At 32.6% G+C, this 20,155-nt stretch overlaps 2 protein-coding genes across 4 annotated transcripts; one reads left to right on the plus strand and one right to left on the minus strand.

The window, feature by feature from the left end:
- The first annotated feature begins 127 nt into the window (after window positions 1-127).
- LOC123901546 (structural maintenance of chromosomes protein 4) lies at window positions 128-3,711 on the plus strand. Of its 2 annotated transcripts, XR_006806957.1 has the most exons (8): window positions 128-469; window positions 555-586; window positions 1,377-1,474; window positions 1,588-1,670; window positions 2,436-2,513; window positions 2,588-2,686; window positions 3,105-3,477; window positions 3,600-3,711. XR_006806957.1 is itself a non-coding variant. In XM_045951668.1 (7 exons), the coding sequence occupies exons 1-7, from the start codon at window positions 383-385 to the stop codon at window positions 3,384-3,386; spliced, it is 759 nt and encodes a 252-aa protein (XP_045807624.1). In that variant the 5' UTR covers window positions 128-382; the 3' UTR covers window positions 3,387-3,711. The 2 variants fall into 2 exon arrangements, 1 of the variants encoding a protein (XP_045807624.1); XM_045951668.1 differs by having other exon boundaries at window positions 3,105-3,711.
- Window positions 3,712-9,372: 5,661 nt separating this feature from the next.
- Window positions 9,373-12,714, minus strand: LOC123902595. 2 transcript variants are annotated; one of them, XM_045952362.1, is made up of 4 exons: window positions 11,811-12,714; window positions 11,639-11,721; window positions 10,498-11,559; window positions 9,373-10,400 (listed from the first exon to the last, which is right to left on the minus strand). In XM_045952362.1, exons 1-4 carry the CDS (start codon window positions 12,016-12,018, stop codon window positions 9,738-9,740), a joined length of 2,016 nt encoding a protein of 671 aa, XP_045808318.1. In that variant the 5' UTR covers window positions 12,019-12,714; the 3' UTR covers window positions 9,373-9,737. The 2 variants fall into 2 exon arrangements, with proteins under 2 accessions (XP_045808318.1, XP_045808319.1); XM_045952363.1 differs by having other exon boundaries at window positions 10,498-11,556; window positions 11,811-12,370.
- Between the last annotated feature and the right edge of the window lie 7,441 nt (window positions 12,715-20,155).

Below are 20,155 nucleotides of genomic sequence, written 5' to 3' on the forward strand. Positions count from 1 at the left end.
TGTCTAACATGTCCTTGATAGTGATAGAGTCAGCTTGGTCATTTAATTATAATTTTTTATAAATGATAACTAGCATTATTAAAATTAACATGAAATAAGCAAACTCAATCGTGCATGATTTTGTTGGTAACGTGTGTGCAAGTTGCGAAGACGAGAAGGACTAAATCGTCATTTTCAAGATAGATAACTAATTAATTAATTAATTAATCTATACTTGCACCACCACCATCATCACGCATACTGTTCTTTTTTTCGGTTCGGATCTTCAAACCAAACCACTTCTTTTTGAACCGGACGTCGGCGGAGACGGTCGAACCGGTTGCCTTCGGCGACGGCGGTTACACGCGACGGAGCTGTGTAATGCTATTGATCGAATTCCGTAATGTCTTCTAATAACCCTTTGCTTCAACCTGAGATCGGACCTGACGGTCTTGCTCGAGAAGCTTCCGTCATCGGCTACACCGAGAGGGTTCTCTTTCTCCCTATTCTCTCTGTCTCTCTTTTTTTGTTCTTCAACCTATCATTACTTACTTTTTCTTCTTATTTTGTTGCAGATCATCGAAGAGGAGCAACTTCAATTGCAGAAGTAACTTCTCTTCTGTTTCTGTTCATTGAATTTGTGCTCCATTATGTACTTTAATATGTTCCTGCACTTATCACATTGTTCCAATTTAGGTCAATTTGTTCTAATTGAAAGACGAATTAGATACTTAGGAATGTTATTTTTGCAATTCTATGCTTCTCCTTTCGTTAGAAATCAAGTAATGGCTATGTAAGATGCAGAAGTTGATTTTCTTCAATGGTTAATTTTAGGTCAATAGTTGTTAGAGATTCAATTAGATTCATGAAGTATGAAAAACCAATGGCATTTTTTATGGAATATGATATTCATTAAACTTGAAGCACTGATAGTAAGTTTACAGAAGGAAGTAGATTAAAGGCAACCGTTGTTTGCTTTTGTAATGAAAATGTTAGAATATTAAGGTCAATGGAATCAATTTGTGAATGTTTATGAAGTACTGCAAGGTTTCTACTGGTAGAATGGATAGCAGTGTTGGATTTTTTAATCTTGATCTGTATCTGTGACTTGTGTTTAAAGCTAATCAGTTGATTGAGATCGAGAAAGAGGAATTATGTTAGTTTATCTATAGGGGACTAATATCTAATTTGGGGACAGAATATTTTAAAATTGCACAATCAATCTTATATTACTGAGACCAGTAAATAGATGCTCTTTTGTACTATTGTTAATATAGCAATAGAACGAAGCCTTTATTAATAATTTCCCCCGAGAACGTTTTACAGCCAAACAAGTAACTGGATTCGATCACATCACAGTAATATCTTATTATTATATATTATGTTATTATTTACAGATACATTCAAGAAAACTATTCGAAAATTCGCAATGTGGAACGTGAACTTGCGAATCTCACACTTGAGATGAAACTTACAGCTGGGCCAAAAAAATCAGGTTTCTGAATATTATTGTTGCTCCTTCCATTCTAAGTTTAAAAAGACTGTTCTTCCCTGGTTGTTATAGTGAAATGACTTTGCTTTTCTTTTATACGTGGTGCATACTTTAAGCACTTGAACATTTGAGAAAGAAAATAGAACAATCAACAGAGAAAATTCGTGCAGCCAAGCTAAAAGAAGAACAGGCCCGAAAGGTATTTATTTTAATATTCTCCATTTTCTCCTTCTATTTTCATAATGTGAACATTTTAGTCGTATTGGTGCTATATCCTGCACTATGCCAGCAACACTACCTTCTTACTGTGTGACTTCAGATCTTTTCACTATCAGTTCAACATAGTTGCTGGAATAGATAAGATAATCAGGAAAATATATGTTAATGAACCCTTGTGGTGACTGTTAGATGCTCAAGTGAATTGCTCAAAGCGTTGATTTATTTTCGCATTGCTATAGATAGTATGCATTTTGTCTGGTATGTTGTCCACATTTAACATTCATATTCACCGAGTAAAGTTAAACAGTGCATTAAGATACATTCATACTCAGTAATGATCACATCAATTGGAGATAGCATTTTAGGCACATTAGTGATCAGTCTAAATAGCTAAGTGGAAGTTTTATTTTATGTAATTTATATATAAATAGTTTCCCTCTTCCCGTTTTTCTTTATTTGTTGAATGGGGTTTATTCAATAAAATAAGATCTCCGAATCATTATTTGTGTGATTAAAAAATGAATTGATTGGCTATACCTTTACTTTTTTGTTTGCTTTTTTCAAAGTCTTGTGTTCTCATTATGAAGGTGAACACAAGATATCGATGTGGTTGCAGTATAACTAAATACTATCCAGAACATTATTTAAATGGATGAGCGTGGAAGATTTGATCCACTAAAATATAAATGTGTATTAACAAGTACCTTTTCAAATATAATTCATATCTTGAATGTTTGGGCGGCAGGCATGGGAATCTGCAGCAAAAGTAGTGAAGGAAGAGGAAGAAATAAAGCAGAAGCTATGTGAAGATTTGAGCAATTTGGTAAATTGATTGTTTAATCAAGATATAATGTACTACTATTAAGCTTGTTGTTTGATACTATCAATCTTAAATAGGTCCAAGAGAGCAGTCAGTCTCAATTTGATCGGCTGGCAGAATTAAAAAGACGACTGGAAGCTTTGAATCCAAGTCACGCAACAACTAATGTTTCTCATGTATGTTTTTCTCACTGCATTAAGCATTATTATGCTAGCCAACCTTACTGGGCACTGGGAACTTGTCATAGGAGCATTATTATAACTTCTAACTAAATGTCCTGAGCTTCATCTATAAGGCATGCAGCTAGAGCTATGAAACTGATGATATTCAATTTAAATATTTGGAGTTTCAATCTGGGTTTAGGGTTGTGATCCGGGGAAAATAGGTTGTTGGAAATGTGAACCCCTATGCATGTATGTTTTTGTTTCACAGTTTCATCATATAAGTTAATTATACTTTTAGAGAATCATGTTCAATTTGCTTAGGTCCATCAGATCTATGTTGCTTGTCCCGTTACACCTATACATGTTTAATACTATGCATATTTCGTATTAGACCGGTAAATGTTAAAATCATGTGGTTGAATTGTGTTAGGATGGGAGATCAGAAAGTTCTTCTCAGGATAGTAAAACGCAAGATAGTTCCTCTATTCCCAACACCAGGGAATCAAGTGGTGGATCAACCGCGGGTGTTACCAATCAAAGTAATGGTCAGAAAGTTGCAGTGACAGATAGACCTAATCAGCAACTACCTAATGAAGGTGATGGAAAAAGTAAAAAGAAAGTCAACTTCCAATTAAAAGGAAAGGGAATTGGTGCTGTGTCCAAGGGTAGATCTAATGCTCCTGGCTGGACTGGTGCTGGCTTTGACGCTTGAATTGGGTAGATGGCAAAATCTGAAAACAATATTAGAAGATACAACTGTGCTACATATATTTTGGGTGAGAAGTCAATACTTTCTGTACAAGGTATATCCTTATGTCCTCCATTCGTGCTACTTGCTTACTTCGAAATGTTGTCTTCCGTCAATTAGTTGATTGTATTATTTTTCTGTGACAGTCGGTTGACAGCGATTGACCTTCTGACTTAGGTTTGATACCACTACTTTGTGATATCCTCTACTCCAACTTTCAAGCAAGAAATATCAATATGTTGAGTTGGATTCTCCTTTTGATTATGCAAGCTGTCCACATGTGTTTTCATTTTATTGTTTTGAATCGATAAGTATTCTGTTATCTCCTTTTGTTTGATGAATCAACTGATGCTGCTTCACAGACAATGAAGTCAAATCAATTTTGTGCTTGGATAGGAGAATTGAAACTGAAAAATAATTGTGTGCCTGTGTTGTGCTTCTTACACCATAAACTCATACAAATTTCAAAGCTGGAAAAACAGAGTAAACTAAATCAGTGCAGAATGACTGTGATTGGCTAATAGGTCAGTGCAACAATTAGCTTTTTGAAACACATGACAACAAAAGTTCTTTAAGTAAGGTGAAGAAAAGAAATAACCTATTGAAAAACGGAAACTAGATAGCACCATGTTGGCAAATGGCAACTACCAGAGTCCAACTCAAAGATAACCCTTTGGTCTCCTTAATTTTCTTCAACCAAATGCTATCTTAGGCAAAAAGAATCCTATAATCGACTATGATTTCAAATGTGTGAAACAGAAATGAAACCTCAATATTATTATAATTATGTTAAAAATTTGAATCACATAGCACATTTAAATTGTATTTATTATTAAGAACTAGTAAATATTCTAGAGTAAATTATAAGATGATAAATAAACAACTAGTTAAATCTTGAAGTTCATCAAGCAAGCTCTTCCATCGTTATGCTTCTTTAGTATACACAGAAAGAAACCATTTTAAAAGCTCTTAAACAAATTTGGGTAAAAAATTAAATGTGTTATTTTGAAAGCAGTAACTATTATGATTGTTCCTAAGTTTTTTTAAATGTGTTCCTAAGTTTAAACCTTCATGTAACAAATTCAAATCATTCTCATATATGCATATGCATATATATGGAAAAGAGTGGTCATTCTCACAAGTAAAAATGATATTGAAAGGAATATCAATGTCGCTAGAAGCATTTGTCATGAAGCTAAAATTGTAGGTAACTAAATTTTCAAGGTTAGCTAGTAGTTAGCATCATTGTATGATTGGGATGGAATCTATCTAGAAGAAGAATAAGAAAACGACAACCGTACTCAAAATAGCTATGCAACACTATCAAGTACTACTAAGTAGTGGTGGGACAAACCTTTTATATCATCAAATCAAAAAAATTGCATTACATTTTTCATTCGCAGAAGAAATAACTTACTGCTTTATTGTAATTAAGATTGTCAGGTAGCAAGTACTGTATTAAATCAAGTGAATTAGAAACAGACTGCACCTGCAACCATAATACCCTTACTTTATAATAGCAGAGAGTCCTTATTTAGAAAGAGTTATTTTATGGTACATTTTTACAGAATGACCGGTTAGAAATTAGGAAAAGTTGCTTGATAGAGTACCACTATTTGTACTAACTAAATCACTTGTTTGGTAGCACAATACTTGATGAATTAATGTTGCATTTAAGAGATTCTCCTGTTGTAATTTACAAAACAAATATAAATTTTGTACACATGTTATTAATTAATATGATAAAGAGAATCACTAATGCACTATTTTTGAATCACTAGGGTGGATTTCTTGTAAATTTAGTTGAATAGTACATATGACTTAAATGTGTGTTTGAACAGGGTAATTATAAGTTCTAGAGAAATTAGAATTCTATCTAGGTAATTCAAATACTTCAATTGAATTTCCTTTCAAGTTTGTATAGACTAATAAAATTCTTCATTCTTAATAAACATATTCTATTGATCACATCAGAGAGGGAGTACTCTAAGTGGCAGTTAACTTGCCAATTTTACACTTGATTCTAGATATTTCGAATTATTTTCATGTGTTGTGTAGTGCGTATCAAGTTGAAATTGCCACATTGCATAAAAAAGTGAAGGTAAAAATAGAGAGAACTCATAAACTTAATATTTTATAGTTTTAGGTAAAAATGTAACGTTCTTAAAATTGAGAGTTTGATCTAACTTAATCATATTAAATTGATGTTTAGGTCTTCTTACATCCGATATAAAACTCTTCACAAACTCAATTGTAGGGTTGTTCTTGACTTGATGATCGCTCGGGACCCAATATCATGTACTTGAGAGATGAAGCAACATGGGTGATGAAACTTCAATAATGAAATTGGCAGTTATCATTTATCTTGAGTAAAAAAAAGGTGACCAACATTGTGCAGAACATTATTTAAGATTGAATGATTTAAGCTGCATTATAAGGGTCACATTTCCTCCTATTCAACCGTAGTTGAATATAAACCTGTCTTTTGCACCATTGTATGTTACATTATTCAACAGAACTTGAATAGTTTGTCATACAACTGTTACACTTTATCTTTCAAAATACTTGAAAATATTCTTCCCCACCCCGGGAAAAAAATATCACTTTATATTTTGCATATATATTAAATAAATACATTTTCCCTTAAACGAAAAAGATTGACACATTGCACTTTATTATGTTAAAGAAAGTGAAAATGTATGTCAGCTTTCCCTATGTGAGAGCCTTTTCTCCTAATCAATAACACAATAATTGAATACTACTACACATAAACATCAATCTCAGCAAATTTCAGTGAAAATAATTGAAAGTAATTCAGTGCCAAAGCATTGAAGGACACGCAGAAACAAACAGATCTATAACCGAACCAACCATGTGTTACTCTCTAAACAGCAATACATTAAATTCGACACACCCCATCTCTCTCTAGTTACAATCTTTTTACATGTTTCAACCACTTACTGTATGAAATTTCAGACATACTTAAGTCTCCAATTTCTTAACTATTTATTCAATGTATTTTGCTGTTTGAATTTCCCGCTAATGTTGTTTGTGGTATAGTAACTGTGTAAACTGCCACATCATGCATGTTACAAGCAGAGAGTTTGATACATTATTTATTCATAGGAGTATTAAAAGTACAATGTAGTATTCGTAGTTGTCTGCAATAATTAATCCTCAGCTAAATTTGTCATTTACTCCAAGTTTAGGACCAAGCTAGCTAGTTTAACTTTAAACTTTAGGAGTACTTCTAAACGAAAATGAAATTACTCTCAAAGTTTATGTTTGTGAGTAATAATTGTAACATTTTTAGATTTTTAATGGCAATATATATTTTTTTAGATTTACTCTAAACGAAAATGGAATTCCGCCGAAAAATAACTCATATTCATAATTTGAGATATTTACCCATCAAGTAATAAGAACAAGCCATATACATATGTGAAATAAAAGTTGGTTACAAGTTAGTTATGAGTACTATATACAAATTTATTTATGTGGTTTCTTCTCATTGGTTGATAGATAAATATCCCAAAATTATGAAGGGTAAAGTAAGCTTAAAAAAAATATTTCGCAACGAAAAGTAAAAAAGAAAAAGGAAGTAGGGTTTCATTTTCAACACTTCCTTTTGTTTTAAACTACTTTTGTTCCAACAAAAGGAAAAGCCGCTTTCAAAAAAAACAAAAACAAAAAAGGAAAAAGGAAAAGCCATTGAAGTTCACGTTTTCATGCAAAAATTACCTTCTTTTTTTAATGAATTCATGCAAAATGACATATTTTTTTTATGAAATCATGCAAAGAGTAGATCTCAAATTTTCATGCAAAAATCAGATGGAATATGATTCTTTCTAAGCATAAAATTTCACTTTTTCTCCTTTGTTCAAAAAGGGATGTATCCTCTTTATAATCTTCCCGTGTTCTCTAGTCTTGTAGGTGCAAGAAACAGAGTATCTGCATACCAAGTTTTATAATCTAACCATTATTTAATTCATTTCTTTCATATATTCAAACATAAAATAAAAAATACGACTTCAACTTAATGACAGATACTATTATAATAAGCTATTTCAAACAAATAATTTAAAAAATATAAAATTTATAAATTACTAAAAGCAAGAGATGATATGAATAGTTATATCTCAGTTTCTGTCACCATTCTGTATATGTAACTGATCTGCATTACTTAATATTGAACATCTGGAAACAATAAATTAACATTTACAAGGTGCAGCAGGACCATTGAATTTGGATTTGATGTCTCTAGGCTCTAGTTTATACTTATTTTATTGATACATCAGAAATTAAAAGAAAAGCAGAAAGCAAACTAGGCTCAAGATTTCTATGTATGTAACGGATCTGCATTACTTAATATTGAAGATCTGGTAACAATAAATTAACATTTATAAAGGTGCAGCAGGACCATATTGAATATGGATTTGATGCCTGTAGGCTCTAGTTTATACTGAGTGATTCATTTAAGGGAAGATCAAGATTTGTTATCGTAATTGATTCAAACATTGATAGTTAGATCTTAACAATTTATTTACTTTTAATCCGTTGACATTTTAAGCTAATTAAAAAGTGTCAATCGATATCACAAGTATTTGAATACTCTTAGGGCGTTTGATCCGCTAAAAAATAAGGGACTGCATTTGACAACTTTTGTTGTATCATGTTTGATTTGAAACTGGTTACGGGACTGAAAAAATTAGGCAGCAAGGGAAAGGACAAAAACAAGATTTTTTGTCCTCACAGAACCACATGACAACTTTTTGTCCACAGTACAACTATAAAAAATACGAAAATACTCATTTTATTTTCGAATATAAAAATATTATCGCCCTGTATCTTTTCGGTACAGTTTTGGTACAGTTTTATCTTGTCCTGTATTATTTTGTTCTGTCATGTCCTTTTCTATCCAGTTCTTGCAGTTTTTACGAATGAAACGCACCCTAATAGTAATTTTATAGGTTTCTACTGTTTCTAACCATTGTGGATCAAATTAGTCGTAGTCCAATGTGATTGGTGAAACAGAGTTTATTTTTATAAATTGGATATACTCAATCTACACGTAATTGGAAAGGTTAATTTTAATTTTTAAGTTGGAAGGATTACGATGGGTGACAAAGTTCTTTCTCATTAAACATTGTTATATTCTCAAGTTTGAATTAGAATTTAAACCTTTGATTAAGTTAAAAGATATGTCTTACCATCTCATCTAAAAATAAGAGAGTATGCTCTAAAGAAATAAAGTATATTGTAGATACTTTAAACAAAAATTTGTGATGGTCCAAAAAATGGTGATTTCAGCACATTGTTTTAGTAATATTCTTGCCTCGGACACTTGTTTCGGACTAGTCTAACGCCAATCCGCAAATTGGACTGAGTTATCGGAAACACACTTAGCAAAGCGGACATACAAAAGAAACACACTGAAAACATACGTTTTATCGTTTGACAGGGACGCACAGACCACCCGATCAAGCTACTCTGCCATCATAGGCGCAAAGGTAAATGTTCTAGATTCCTATACAAACCCTATAATTCTTCTCCTATATAAACCTGCTAAAAAGGTTAGGTTGGGTATGTCATATCTAACACTAGCTATACCTCTCAAGTCGGTGCCACTGACATCATCAACAACCACCAACATTCCTTACTCAACGATTCACCACCATCCTATCATCCAAATCTCAAGTCCGCAGATGATCAACACTAATCATGTGTGGCAAAATTTGAATCTCACCTAATTTGATAGATTAATTTCTAAAGTCGTATAGGGAAGATATTTGATTTACACAAAAAGAAAAATGGTGGTAGAGGAGGGGACAATATTCTTTTCCTACTACACTAGTTTCTTTTTTGTGTGAGAATCTCTACTAAACAAACGAAAAATGTGTAAATTACATATTTTTACTAAAATGAGAATAATTTTAATTTACAGCAAAACTATAGCACTAACACTGAAGATAAAATAGAAAGTGAATTCATTCATCAAGTTTGATAAATTTCTTCAAATTATAAATCAAATAAAATATACACAAGAAAAATTTATAAAACTTGAGAAGACAGAGGTAAATTAATAATGGCCATGGATTCCGCTGCAAAATCTTGAGTACCAAAAAAAGCTTTCATGATAAGGGGGCCACCATCAACACACCTTCAACCTCCATGGAAGATGAATCCATAGTACTCCATACCATGTCCATGTCCATGACATGATGATGATTCCATGAAGAATCTCATCACGTGAACTCTAATCCCATGTGACACCCTCTGTTTCATGTCTCCCCTGTTAATTTCCCACTATCACCATCACAAAACGACGCCGTTCTTTTTGTACGGACCCACCATAACGGTTAACGTTTCATTCACCAACATCTCCAATACTTTCCCTTCAATTTCCGCTACCAACTTTTCCTCTTCTTCTTCTTCTTCCTTAACTTCATCCATCACCATCTTCATCTCTATCAACCCATCAATGTCTTCTAAAACCTCACATTTCGCACGTGGGAAGCTCCCAACTTTTTTCCAAACTGTTTCCAACAATAACCCACGGTAACATTTTGGTTTAGTGAGGATTTCCGACAATACTTCATCGACTAAATCAAACAGTAATCTACGGTTACAACGTGGACCCACTTGATTTTTCTGCGTAAAGTTTATATCTTTATGGTTGTTGGGAATTGAAACTAAGGAATTAGTTGTTGGGTAGAGTTCAAGACGGTGGAAAATTGATGGGTCTAATGGATGTGTTGAAGAGAACCATTGAAAATGTTGAAGGCTGGTTATTGTTGCTCTGTGTATTCCGGTACGGCTTAGAATGGTTGTAATGTATTGATATTCTGGCCCTTCTTCTTCGGCTCCGGCGGCGGCGATTGAACCGTTAGTGGTTCCTCGGGTGGCGAGTGTGTACTTTTGGCGCGAACAATTAAATAACTGTGACATGTTTTTGGCTTCTTGGACATCATCATTTACCTGTTGTTAATCCAAAATAATATTAAAAATTGTGTAAATAAATTAAAAAACGCAATTTTTTTTGCAGTAAAAAAGTTTAAATTGAAAATATTGGTACCTGTTTTTGAGGGATTTTTGTAGCTAGAGGAGAAGGGTGTGTTTTGAGAGGGAGAAGATTTGGGACAGAGTTATTTGAAAGTGGATGAGTTTTCTTGCTTTTGGTTTTGATATAATTAGCTTTAGTGGTTGATGATGATGGTCGGAGAATGAATGATTCTTCTTGCTTGTTTCTGATTGATGATGACTGTGGAGGCTTATTGTTGTTCCGTGGACTCAAATTCCCAGGTGCTGTTTTCTTGCATTTTGGGAAAGTTTTTTTGTCCTCCTTCTCTGACATTGCTTGAAGTTTTGGCTTTGTTGAAACTCTTGAAACCTGTGCTTCAATGTTGACTACAGGTGGTGGTGATGATTGTTTTAGTACTTGGAGTGTATTTTGGTTTTGGTCTTTTTTTGGTGAATGTTTGTGGTTTGTATCATTGAATCTGCTGAGTCTTGGGGAATGAGATGTGTTTTTGTTTCCTTGGTTTGATTCTTCTAATGGTTTTGTTAATGGTTTGAGAGCTTTCTTGAATCTGATTTGACCAACAAATTCTTCTTTAACTTGTTCTCTGTTTTTCACTGTGTTGGTTATGTCAATACCAACATTTCTACTCACACTTTCTTTCACCTGCTTAACAATTTGTCTTGCATAATGACTTGGACTTCTACAATTGTTGTTATCATCAAAAAATTTCCTTTTTGAAAATGAAGAACGAGGAGTCTCTAAATCTTCACCAAGATTTCTGTTTTCTTTGTTGATTTGGAGAGATAGTCTATGTTCAACATATGATGTTTTTTCTGAGGACAATCTTGGTGTTTCAGGCAAAGATGAACGCATGATGACACTGTCTGTGCTGTGTCTGTGTTTCATTATTTTGATTTTGTCTTGCTTTGATCTATTGTAGTAATGGCCTTGTCTGTTTGGAGTAGAGAGTGATGAAGAAGAAGAGGAAGAGGGTGAATTTGCATCAGGAAGAAGTTCAAGACCCATTAATCTTGCAACCAAAGTTGGTGTTTTGGTTCCTGGAGAGTTAAGATCATTGAAACTTTTGTCTGAACCTGTTTTGATTCTTATGTTCTTCTGGTTTATCAAAACAAAAACTAGTTAATTAAGTAACCAAAAATCATCACTATTCACTACTATTAGTTGATAAACTTACTGGGATTTTGAAATTATCTTCTTTGGAGATGGATGAGGATGTACCATCTTCTGATTCCAAGCTATTCCTTGGTGCTTCAGCTCCTGATTTAATACAAAAGTAGAGTTGAAAGTGGTAAGAAAACAAAGTAGTAGTAATAGCAATAGAGTTTATAGAGAGAAAAATGAGGTACCTTTGGGGAGAGTAATTTGTATGGGAGAAGCAGAGTTGAAAGTGTTTTGTTGTTGTTGTTGATGTTGTTGGTTAATGGAAAAATTAAAGGGATGAAAATCAAAGGCTTGAAAAACAGCACACATGCAACCAGAAGGGATATCTGTTGCAGGTTTTCTCTTGTTGGTGGAGGATCTTCTTCCACCCCAATACCAATTATCCTTACCCATAATTGGTAAACTTGTGGATATTTGAAGTTTGAAAACAAGAAAAGTTATATGGAAAAGGTTTGTTAAAGTGTGGAAAATCAGAATGAAAATGACATAATAATAACAGTGATATGTGGCCAGCTAGTAGTAGTAGTCTTAAGACCACAAAAGAGAGAGATAGAGAGAGAGAGAGTGTGTGTGAATTGTTGAGATGAAAATATGAAAAAGATTGTTGATATTATATAGTACTAGTAAATGACAAGGTGGTGAAGAAGCGAGAAAAGCGGATCCTTGAGGCATAAAACGGTCACATTTGATGTAAGGAATTAAAGGACAATTCAATTTTGTGTGATCATGTAATGCAGCTAATTTATTTATCATTTTCCTGTTACTAATTAGTACTACTGTATTATATATTTTAAATTTTAATAAAATAGTGTAAACTTTTGAAAAGAGAATAATGCTGTTGCTACTACTATATCTCTCTCTCTAATCCTGTTGCACTCACTCCCAAGGTTGCTAGGTGCGAACCAACAAAATCAGAGAAAACCAACTCTGCAGCTCATTGGGAACTGTGATCAGTAATGGAATTAAGAAATCATGAGCAACATGACGATATGACCACGCACCTCTAGCTCAATCTGACAATGGTGGGACACTAAACGTGTGTGTTCTTCCTATCACTATTATGCATTTGAATTTTCATTATCAAATCGTAAAATACAACTTAGATATGTCTCCTTATAAGTACTATAGTATAGTACTATAAATTTTACTACTACTATTAAATTTTACTGTTTCATTTGTGCTAGACAAATCATTCTTCCCATTGTAGAAATTTAATCACTATACATACGATTGGATTATTAAGAGAACTATGAAGATATCCACATTGGTTAAGAATAACAACTATATAGATGAGTTGAAAAACATATGATGGTATCTTAATCATAGTCGATCTTACATGGAACTAAGAATAAAATGCACCTAACTCATTTGCATGAGATGGGTATATACAGTCCTCGTTACTATGCTAAGACCATTGATGAGCATAATGATACCACCAATGGCTGTTGAAAAACGTCCGAGAAACCATGATTGACAGTAAATGTCAACCATTCTGATGTCAACCATTACACTATGACTGGATACTGTAGTCGTTGGGCAGAGGCGTGCGTTATTGGACCTGCTATATTTAGGTTGTGCTTGATGAATGGTGAGGAGAGTTTCCCGTGGTTGTTGGGCCGAAAGTCCAATTCAGAATAAGTTTATTTAAAACCTTAATATATTTGATCTATAGCTATGATCTTCTCATTCATAAAGTATCAAACGTGACACATACACTTTTTTTTCTGTTTTTCACCACCAGTTTAATCTGGTTCGGAGGTCAGTTCTGTCATCAAGTGGTTCCAGTCTCATCCCGATCGCAGTTGCGGGGATCGAATCGTGGTCCTCCCTACCAAGTTCGGCGTCAATCACCACTGAACAAACTAACGATTGGTAACGTGACACATACACTTGTTATGCAACAAGTTTTATGCTACAATAAATCTCAGTAATTTATTTGAGATACAAATGTTTAAATTTAAAGTCGATTTTACACAATAAAACAATTTCAGCTATTTATTTTAATTTTAATGAGATGGGTGATATATTTAACTATTCCATTATACTGTAGTAGAAATCTGATTTCCGTATATATATACAATACGTACATACTGATCCTAACCAAGAGGTGATTCTTACGTTACCTATCCCTTGCATACATCTTGTCATGGTAAAGGCAATATATTTGGGATCCGCGATATTGCCATCACAAAAAATTGTAACTCATGAATGAGGCAATCACGATCAGTATCAGAATAAGACTGTATTATGATTTATGACTTTCAGTTTTTATTTCTATATTAATATTTTCATATCCTTCGAATTTAATGTCCCGGTCCAATTGGTACGAAGAAAGAAAGTGACATTTGATAATTATAATCGGCTTGTGTTTTTTTCCTTCCGTTTTTTGGGGGGTCATCCAGCCAAATTATTACTGTATTATATTATGGAGTTATATCCATTCTTTGTCCAAAATATATTTTGAAAATACACTCTACCAAAAAAAAAAAAATATTTTGAAAATACAAATGCTTCTTTTATTATGAATGTGAAGTCATTAACTAGGCGCTTTGACATTTCTTTCCCCATATATATCTTAGTCTAACAATGAGTAGTTAATGGAGTACTTAATAGAGCTCAATGGGATACTCAAGTTATAAAAGTCTTTAATTTATTTGACTAATTTTTTTAGATTAGTGGACTCTTCCATTAACTTAAGACGCTGTTAATAATAATTGATGCTCTCGTTGAGAATTGGACTATGAAAAATACTATCTATTGACTTGAGTAAAGTACACCGTCAAAATAAAAAGTATTATCAGTCTACTACTAAATCTCTTGCAATAGAGTGAAAGTTGTTGTGGATGTTAGCTCTTAAAATGGTAGCAATATTAACTTTTTTTTTACGAAAGCCATTAATGTTACTTTTTTTTTTTACTAAAAGAAATTAATGTTACTTATGAAGCCTACTTTGTGTAAATAAGAAAACATAGTAGAATAGTTAAGTCATGAAACATTTCCACCTAATAATTTTTTTTACTACATTTGTGAATATTGTGAATTGAATGGTGTTGTCTTGATTAATCTCTAAAAGTTGAAAGTTATAATTTGATGAGTTTAAGGTCAATGGCTTGTTTACTTTTTTATGTTTTCTGTTTTTATTTTCACTTCAACTAATAACTAGTATAAAATAACATTTTCCCTCATCATCTTCTTTTGCAATTTCTTAAAGCAGATCTAGCATTAATATTTTTAAATGAAAATGGCAAAACACTACTTTTCATTATTTTTTGAAATACATTCTTCCTAATTTGTTCTTCTTCACTTTACTAAACGAGAGTCTCTCATCTCTATTAGCAATTTAAAATAAAATGCATTTTATAAAATAAATGTAGTTTGTTTTCTGCATATTATTACAATCAAAGAATACATATTCACACCAATTTTGTGTGCATGTCAATGTCATGACAATTATGGCCTTGTAGCAATAGTACCTTCTATTTATTAAAGAATAAAAAGTAGAAAATCCTATAAATACAATATATATGATAAAAGATTATAGCCACATTTTAAAATGTTGAAACGCTTGTTCAAAAATTTTTACCTACATTCTACCAAAAACAATATATATTACATGCAATGTCCCTACCAACTAATATATGTTCACTAGGACTCTCTCAATTATCTTTTACTCTCTAACTAAAATCACTCGAATTTTGGCTGAAAAAGGATCTCTTTCTATTATTAATTACTTATCATATCATATATAACATTAACATATGGTATTTTGACACACTAACACTCTCATATCATAATTTGGTTTCTTTTTATTTTGCATCCATTTTTGTGGACCAGGATTCCCTACCGTAAGCATATGCCACAGTTTTATGCGGTAACAAATTTGAGTCATTGATTTAAGATTGGTCGGTTGATGTCACACCTTTATAAAATATGTACGAAATAATCTATGTCATTGGTTCACGATCGGACAGCCGCAGTTCGTTTCCCATTTTTGCTGTTTGCATTTTAATTAGTCCCAAATTAACAGAGCATCAAATCACATGATAAACAAGTAAAAGCCTATTTTATTTTTTATGAACAGCTTATAATTTATTTATACAATAGAAAACAGTACAGAACGTTTAATACTATTGTTAGCTAGTGTGCCATGCCATGCCCCACTGGAAAATAGTAGTAACTATGAAGACCTAAATAATGAATGTAAATTCATAATGTTTACTGTTCTAACATCAGAGCCTAGGATTTGACTGGCTCTTAATTTTGGCCAGAGCATTGATATCAGAATTGAAATTACTGATTTTAAGCTACTTCATCTCTTACAAATACACCTAACAAAATGAAATGCTATTCAATGTCTTTGAATTGCTAGCTAGAATATGAATGAATGATGAATGAATCAACTCAGACTCAGTTTCTTTCAGACTGCTCCAATCCAATTGAGTTAGCAACATAATTGAAATCTACAATATTACCCCATGTGTTGAACTTAAAATGAGTCATGAATATATGAAGAACACCACGTGGTCACAAATTGTTTGCAGGTTTTGGTGACAGAATAAGTGGTGACTCTTCTGAGGATGATAAAATTACCCTACTCATGGTCAGGCTCTATAAAAAGTTAAGTTAATTTAACTTCACTTAGATTATCATATACTTTTTGTATTTGCATGGTAAGTATTGTAAATTTTGTAATCATGATGTCAAATAAAATTGGGACCAGATATTGCTCTCAAGTGTTCTCTATTACCTATATAGATTCGAATTTCGTTTATATAATTCTTTCATTTTTGTGTAGTTCAATAGTACATTGATTGTCCTTTTCTAATATGTCTGCTTGGTTCTAGTGTGGTCCCAATTATCTGCCTTCCATATTAATTAGCTGCAAATTTATTACATTTTTTAAAACCCTTCATATATTCAATTTTTCTATCAATATGTTTATCGTGATGCCAAACATTTACTATGTGCATGCTGGAATTTGTAATGAATTTGATAGAATCATGAAGAGGACTATGATTTCAAAAAATTCACTATGATACCAAACAAACATGCACGAACACAAATAGATAGACCTTCTATTCACATCTATTGGTTTATGTTGAGATGACCCATAAATCAAATGTCGTAAAATGTTGGGCGAATGTGTGGTGTCAAAGTTACTTTGGTTGCTCTTTGCCAATATGTTGTTCCAATCAACAGTTTGAAAGGCCCATAATTGGTCAAATGGTACACATTATCCGTAAATTCAATTGTAAATTCTCAATGAAGTTAGTGGTTGTCCATGAAAAATCTTGTGAATTTATAAAAAAAATGATATTGAGACTAACTCATTCTTACAAAATCAATTTATTAACTAGACTAATTAATTCTTATATTCTTAATCAATTTATAAGTTGAATGTTACTTTTTATAAAGTCGTCTCAAACTTCATCTCTTTCTATAGATATAGTAGGAGTTAGATTTTTCCGGTAAAATTTTCATCAACTTGATAATGTGTTGGATTAGAATTATTGAAAGAGACAGATATGTCATTTTAGTTTAAGTTCCTCAGATGGTTTTATTTAAGGTCAAGACATTTTCAGACACCAGCATGTGATATACTGTAGAAACTAATTAATCCTCTATAATAAGACCCCGTGTGTTTGATCTTTAATCTAACAAACTTGGTTTCTACAATTTCAAATAATTGGATGTGTGTGTCATGGTAATTGACATGAGAACATGACCATGCATTAGTTCAATCTCAATCTATTTTGAAAACTAGCTTAATGTCCGTTATATGGCTTTGCATCGTGCATTATGAAATATGAACGTTCTGTACATTATTATTATTATAATGAATAATATATACTATCTTTTTTAATTGAACACATGAGGTCATCTATAGCTAGATTCAGTTGCAGCAGGATGCGCAAAACTTTGTAGATTCGCCCTTACATCATTCTTGCTCCCCTCTTACACTTCACCTCCATATTTTATTAGCACTATTTGATGTCTATCACATGGGAGAGGATTGGTTATGTGGATGGATTTGGATTATGTGTTCTGACATCTCTTCTACCTTAATTTAACGGTTGAGATTGTAAAGAAAAATAAAGTGGTCTAAATAGAGAAACAACAACAGAGATCCTACGATTGTTATTGGTGCAGGACAGACAACAGAAGAAGGTCAATAGGAGAGGATCCAAATATCTTGTGGATGTGCCTTAATTCGACGTCCTTTTAGTGCAATCTTATCCACATATCCAGGAGAGAGAGTAAAGGTGATTGAATTTTAATGGGGAGATCTCTCATTGCTCCCCCTCAAGTGAAAATCCACATCGGAAGGAATCATTTCTCCTATCATACAAAAATATATATATTCGGATCACAATAGTCAAAACTGTATGCATTTATGTAGTCAGAAATAATTTAACTATTTGATTAAATCGAACGATTTATATTAAAAAAGAAAAGGCTACTTTTAATTTTGATTAAGATTTAACTATTCGATTAAGATCTTCTCTGACTACAAGACTGTATGTAGTTTTGATTGCATACAATCTAAATAATAAATATCTTCAAAATTTGAAAAATACTAAAATAGTACTTAAATATGATATACTAAAAATCAATATCTACTAGTGCCAATCCAATCATATACTTTCAATTAACTAGGATGTATTCCTTCATTCATTTTCTTGTATATATTTATTTTGATTATTCAAAGTTCTATATTATTATATCTTATGTTCTTTGTTTGAGCTAGCCCTTGAGATTTGCATTTTGAAATACCAAGTGAAGTCAAAACACAGACAAAGGGTATCTAGCTACAAGATGAACCAGATGAGCACCTCTAGTTGTAAGAGCCGTTAGATTCGAACATGACAAGATATAGGAAAAGGAGCGTCTGTTATGGTCATAATACTTAAATTGAAGGCATGGTAGGGTCTTAATGGGGCAAGCCAAGCCATACTTCACAACAGGACATATAAATTCAAGCATTACATTTACATTATAGCACAAAAGTTTTTTCATAGAGAATATATATGTCTCATAGTACTGTCTGGGTATACATAAAAGGTTATGCTTTGAATTTTAAAAACATCCATTATTGACTATGGGAAGAAACTGAAATCAAATAATTGCTAAAGGTCGACCCCATTCCCCTGTTTATGTAAATTATCCAAACAAATAATAAGAGACACAAAAATGGAGGACATGTTTGCATGCATATGCCCTTTAATGTGTAGGCCTAATAGATATAAATAAAATTTGGTACATTTTGTGATGATGTCAAGCACAGAATCTAAAATTGTAAATGATCGACTGAAGACAAGTTTCACTTGTGTTTTTTATGCACATTTGGATTCTTTACTTTATTGGTCCAAAAAAAAAAGCTTACATAGAAAAATATTATTTTAAAAGAAAAAGAGTATTTCCTTGTGTACCAAAAAAATTGTATCTCCTTAAAATCAAGTTAAAAAAACATGACTCTATAGTACATGAACCAGCCATTTCGCCAATTGATTTGATTCCCTCATGTCTAACACAATTGAGTTTAGTGCGTGAATGAAAAATGGGGTTGAGCTGGGATCCATATATGTTGGTCAGGTCAGTCGGAAGGTGCAGAAATAACTAAAACTGAATGCGGAAAGTATGGAAAAACATCTCGTATAATGTATTTAACTAGAAAATCGATTATGCTTCTGTGGAAGTATCTACTCATTACAGAATCTCAAAAAAAGTGAACTACACGCAGGGAGGAACAGAGTCTACGCTACGGAACATATGTTGGGGGGGCTTAAAAATGGCCATTTAATTGTTTGAAATGAAAAATGATGATGATGTATTTGAACTTTTTTCAGCTACGGAACATATGTTGGCAGAGGGTAATTTGTTCACGGAAAGGGCCTCAGTGACATTTGTAATATGGACCATTGTATGATTTTGTTTGTCCTGTTGGAAAATGTTAGAAAAGAAAGAGAGATCAGAAGAGTATTAAGAATATGAACTTTCATAAAGAAATTCTATTGAGTCATGAAATAGGAATATAGCTGATTAGTTTTATAACAATAACAGATAAAAACAAACACATTGGGTTGCATGTGGTGTCATTTTCTTAACTAGAGTTCTCAAGTTTGGAAGAGAAGGAACTTTCTCATGGCAGAACCCAAAAGCTTTCCAACTGAATTCAAAGGGGAAAATGAGCATCACAAATTCACAATAATGCATGCATACACATATAAAATATATTTTGCCACAAAATTCACAAGGTAATGATTTTGATAAATTTATGTGTGTCTTTCCCTTTGCTACTGGCATCGATCACATGCATGATTTTTCATGTATACAATGCCATCAACAAGAAATTAAAGCATAGAAAAGGTAGTGGACCTTTCCATAAGTACAGATTCCGTCTTCCTACTTTAGACAAAGTGATAAGGGTAAGAGCAAGGGTTAGGTAATAATGTAGGCATAGCAGTTTTATTTTGTAACAAGATAAGGGTATTCTTGCATTATTATTTGTACTACTACATTTTTATGGGAT

The sequence above is a fragment of the Trifolium pratense genome, linkage group LG1 (assembly GCF_020283565.1).
Source record: "Trifolium pratense cultivar HEN17-A07 linkage group LG1, ARS_RC_1.1, whole genome shotgun sequence".
Taxonomy (NCBI): Eukaryota; Viridiplantae; Streptophyta; class Magnoliopsida; order Fabales; family Fabaceae; genus Trifolium; species Trifolium pratense.